General features: G+C 31.9%; 1 protein-coding gene across 1 annotated transcript; it reads left to right on the top strand.

Moving 5' to 3' along the window:
* The first annotated feature begins 537 nt into the window (after nt 1–537).
* On the top strand, nt 538–4,798 carry LOC104898084 (putative NAC domain-containing protein 94). Its single transcript, XM_010685092.3, has 3 exons — nt 538–1,025; nt 1,473–1,774; nt 3,723–4,798. The coding sequence occupies exons 1-3, from the start codon at nt 842–844 to the stop codon at nt 4,512–4,514; spliced, it is 1,278 nt and encodes a 425-aa protein (XP_010683394.2). The 5' UTR covers nt 538–841; the 3' UTR covers nt 4,515–4,798.

Genomic DNA, 4,798 nt, shown 5'->3' with positions numbered 1-4,798 from the left:
CTGAGTCAACATTTGTCTAACTGATCGAACAATCCCGTGCAGTTTTTATTTATGTAATGTATGTTTATTTTATACTTTTTTTCCAAAATTTTGTGGGTTTAGCTGAACCCACTAAACTCACGCTAGATTTGCCCCTATAAAATAGAGACGCTATTCACTATCTTCTTTTGTTTTTATTTAAAACTTTATTTTCATAATTTCAGTAGCTTGTTTTTAATTTCTATTGTTTCCATAAAATAGTTAAGATCATATCTCGTTTAATGTCTCACCTTGTGTCTCACCATATTTTAAACCTCTCTTGATCACTTTAAAATTCACTACATGAAGTAATACATCTTTAGCATCCTAACTACATGTAACATTTACTACGTTGAACTAAACAACCCTTTAATTAAAATCACAAAAAGGGAGTACAAAAAAATTAATTTCAACCTCATTTGACTTATAGTCGGTTTATTGGTAGTTGTTGCTCAACTATATGAGCTCACACTTATATGAAAAAAAAACTTCATGAAAGTCACCAGAAAAGGCGGCTGATACTTCGGGGGCAGCTCCCTTAGAAGGAAGCATATAATGGGCTTCAAACTTTGCAAAGTTTGCTCATTGTAGAAAGCAAGATTTTGTGTCTCGCTCTTCCTCGCTCACTCTTTACAGTATTATTTCTTGATAGTAATTCCTTTCAGTTGTTTTCTTATTAAATCTAGCTCCAATTCTGAACTTCCAAGCTTAAAGATCAAACATATCATATTCGCATTAACTCGATTCGAGTTAAGTTCTGGGTGATCTTAGAGGAGCAAACAATAACATTATTGCAAGAGAAAAAGCAAATTAAGAAATCATAATGGATGAGAAAATTAATGAAGGAGAGAAAGTAGATGAAGTAATGCTTCCAGGGTTTAGGTTTCATCCTACCGATGAAGAGCTTGTAGGATTTTACTTGAAGAGGAAGATTCAACAACGTCCTCTTTCTATTGAGCTCATCAAGCAGCTTGATATATATAAATATGATCCATGGGATCTTCCAAGTAAGATCAATAAATATTAACTTTTACGTAGTATATACCTTTCAAATTCGAGCTACTTTGATTTGCTGGTTAAAAAGGGTTTGGATGTACCACGTATCATGATTTACTAATAACATAATGCCTAAAAAATGAGTGTGGATCCATGATCTAACCCATGCACCTCCTCGTGAACTTTGCATGCTCGACTATTCACCTTATTTTCAATCCTTATAAAAAACATAAGTTCAGATAAGTTTTAATAAAGTTTACTAATAAATTTCGATAAGTTCAGTTCAACAAAGTTGAGATAAGTTCAAACAGCAAAAGTAAGTTGAAAACAAAGAATCCTTATTGTAGTTGTTTTTCTTTTATAAAGATGATAATATGTTTTTATTTTTATTTACATGTTGCTTCATGATAGGATGTTTTATTCTAAGTTCTAACATTGTGTTTTAAATTTGCATGCAGAGTTTGCATCTGGTGGAGAGAAAGAGTGGTATTTTTATTGTCCAAGAGACAGAAAATATAGAAACAGTGCAAGGCCTAATAGAGTAACAGGAGCTGGATTTTGGAAAGCAACAGGAACTGATCGTCCAATCTACTCATCGGAGTGTAGCAAGTGCATTGGATTGAAGAAGTCTTTGGTGTTTTACAAAGGTAGAGCTGCCAAAGGGGTTAAGACTGACTGGATGATGCATGAGTTTCGCCTTCCTACTTTTACTGATTCTACCATTTCAAAGAGATGTGTTGATAAAAATCTTCCTATTAATGTAAGTATTTATCTCCATATACCTATTATTCCTCCTTTTCTTTATTTTTGCTTCATTGTTGTCTTTAGCATATACTCCCTCCGTTTGTTTTTTACTTGCTACAATTTTCAGGTATGGGTGTTTCTTTTTTCTTACTACATTTTCTTATTTGGGATACTTGGCCCAACATAAAGTATTATTATTATATTTGTTTTTTCTCTTTTTCCACCCAAAAGTCGTACTATTTTTTCACCTTTTACCATTATTTTACATTAAATGGCTCAAAAAGTTCCTCCCAAAAGCTTGAAAGTGATCGACATTAGCTTAATTGTTGTACATTATTAAATGTAGCAAGTAAAAAAAAAATGGAGGGATCAATGCATAAAGGAAACCTGAAGGATAAAAAAGAATTATAGAAGTTATATAAGAAAAAGGGTTTTGATATATGCAGCCTTTAGGATGTACTCCCTCCGGTCTTTATTAGTTTATCCCTTTCTTTTGCACAGAGTTTTAGGAGAAACAATGTTATGAGATATAGAAAGAAAAACTATTATTATATATTAAAGGTGAATGTATGTGTGATGGAAAGTTAGTGGTTTTATTCCAAAAATAAAAACAAAAGAAATAGGTAAACTAATAAGGGACATTCCAAAAAAAAAAATACGGGTAAACTAATAAAAACCGAAGGTTGTATATATCATTAAATATATTTTCTAAAGTAGCGATAGTCTAAATATTTATTTTGTTTTCTTCTTTAGACTGAACTGGCCTGGTTTTTTATCATAAAAACAAAGATACACCAAAGGGAAACTTGGATAAATATGACCGTTGCAACAAGTAAATGTTTTTGATACACCTATCAAGCTAAGCCTTCCGCGGAGCAAAATCCGAGAAACCCAAGGAAAATCGTGGAAGTAGCTTAGTGTTTGAGCAAGTACAATTTATAATAATATCCTTCTTACTTTGTTCACCAAACCTTCTTGGTTGGAACAAAATTAAAATTTGAACTCTTCATCTCCACTCAATCGTGACTAGTGAGTGGTTTGAAGTACCTCAATGTGATAATAAAGACCTCGTTTGCAAATATACAATATATACTCTAATTTGTTGTTTGTGTACTATATTGCTTATCAATATATTCCCAAACTTAAATAAACAAATATTTATATGTATGTAGGTATTTTATTATGTATGTATATAAGCAAATTAATATATATGTTATATGACTTTAGTAAAATAATGTTTATAATATTCCATCCATCTCACAATATATCTATCGTTAATGTTTCAACAATCTTCAAAACACATATTTGAACGATCATAAATAATATAGTTAACAAATATTAAGAAAAAACAATAAAAAATATGAATATTTATATTGGTCAAATTTGACTTTTAGAAAACAAAACTTATTTGTGAGATGGGGTAACAATAATTATCTTTATTATGTCCTTTCTACTCCACTCTATTCAAGAGGTGATGGGCATATATAATACTCGCTTCGTCCTAAAATATAGTTTTCTTTTCTTTTTACACAGTATTCAACACGTACGTTTGATCTACGATATTTTCTATTTTCTATTAGTAAAAAATGTAAAAAGTTGATATTATGCATGTACACATTGAGGCAAATATAACAAGATTCACGATGAGTATGTTTTTTTTTTTATATATACATCACTACATCAGTGAGGGTATTTGGTCAAAAAATTTAAAGTTTGACTCCAAACATAGAAACATAAACTATATTTTGGGACGGAGAGATTAGAAAATATTAACATAAAGTAAAATCTAACATACATAATGATGATGACTTTTTCAAGAACATTTCAATCTCAATAGTGTATGTGACCATTAATGTCTAGCAGGGTAGTTTGAAATGGAGAGCAAGATTACAATGCCTTAGTATATTTTTCATCTACTTAATTTTAAATTAAAGCTTATGTGATTGTTCAATTGAAACATGCAGGATTCATGGGCAATATGCAGGATATTCAAGAAGACAAGTCCTATAACTCCAAGAACTCACTCCCACTCTTGGGTATCTCCTTCCTTGCCTAACCCTAACATAAACCCTTCAACTCATTCACTTACATCAACTACTTGCAACAACCCTAATTTCAGCCCTGAAAACATCACCAATAGTACTAGTTGTAGTTCTTCCATGCAATCAAACTCTAACTACATGAACGAATTAGACAAAATTTTGCAATTACCCAATTCTTTCTCATTCTTAGATCACTTACCAACCTTCAAACCCATCTACCCTAACGATTATGATACAATATCTAATGATAATCTGTTTCCAAATATTGCAACCTTGTTAGATCTTCCACCTAGCTACATTTTGCCTCAACTTGAGGAGCCATCTCAGCCGCCGTCGAAATCCAATAACATCGATATCTCATCGATGTTCTTAAACATGTCATCCTCAATTCTTGAACATACCAATAAACATTCGGATGTGAACGTTGATTTTGGTATGTTGCCTAATATAAATGGACAATGCCTTGATTTTCCACTTGTTACATTGTCACAAGATCATATGCAACATAATAATGAAGGTGATAATCAACAAGATTATGCATGTACTTTGTTGGGAAATTTGAACAATATGTTGTATGCTGAGGATGAATGTCATGCATGGGACGAAATTCACACTGTTGGATCAATTCCAATTTCAAGCTTGTTGCCACCGTTGGCTATGCCTGAGGCATGGAAATCACCATCAATGTGGGATTGTGCACCACCTTTGTCATAGCAGAAAGTGTGCAATTGTAATGAATTTTGTTAGTTCTTGGAGTTTGCAACTTCTTCTAACCAATATTTTTCTTCTTTATGATCGATTGTTGAGGTTTATGTAACTACTATCTAGATGTTAACAATGGTAAGGATGAATTAGTAGTGTATGTGAAGAGCATCAACTTGTTTTGTACTATGTTTTGTAGTCTTGTAGGGACTTCTTCAACCTGTTTTGAGTGTTGAAAAGCTGCAAATTTATAACATTATTATTGGAGCGTAGACATCAGATCAAAAGGTCTGTGT

The sequence above is a fragment of the Beta vulgaris genome, chromosome 6 (genome assembly GCF_026745355.1).
Source record: "Beta vulgaris subsp. vulgaris cultivar EL10 chromosome 6, EL10.2, whole genome shotgun sequence".
Lineage (NCBI taxonomy): Eukaryota > Viridiplantae > Streptophyta > Magnoliopsida > Caryophyllales > Amaranthaceae > Beta > Beta vulgaris.
This window is presented reverse-complemented; position numbering and strand designations above follow the sequence as displayed.

Excerpts from the sequence above, each read along its gene's own strand:
- LOC104898084 (XM_010685092.3), top strand. The coding sequence starts at position 842 with ATGGATGAGAAAATTAATGAAGGAGAGAAAGTAGATGAAGTAATGCTT. Across the intron at positions 1,026-1,472 it reads TGATCCATGGGATCTTCCAA|AGTTTGCATCTGGTGGAGAG; the intron begins GTAAGATCAATA and ends ATTTGCATGCAG. Across the intron at positions 1,775-3,722 it reads ATAAAAATCTTCCTATTAAT|GATTCATGGGCAATATGCAG; the intron begins GTAAGTATTTAT and ends TGAAACATGCAG.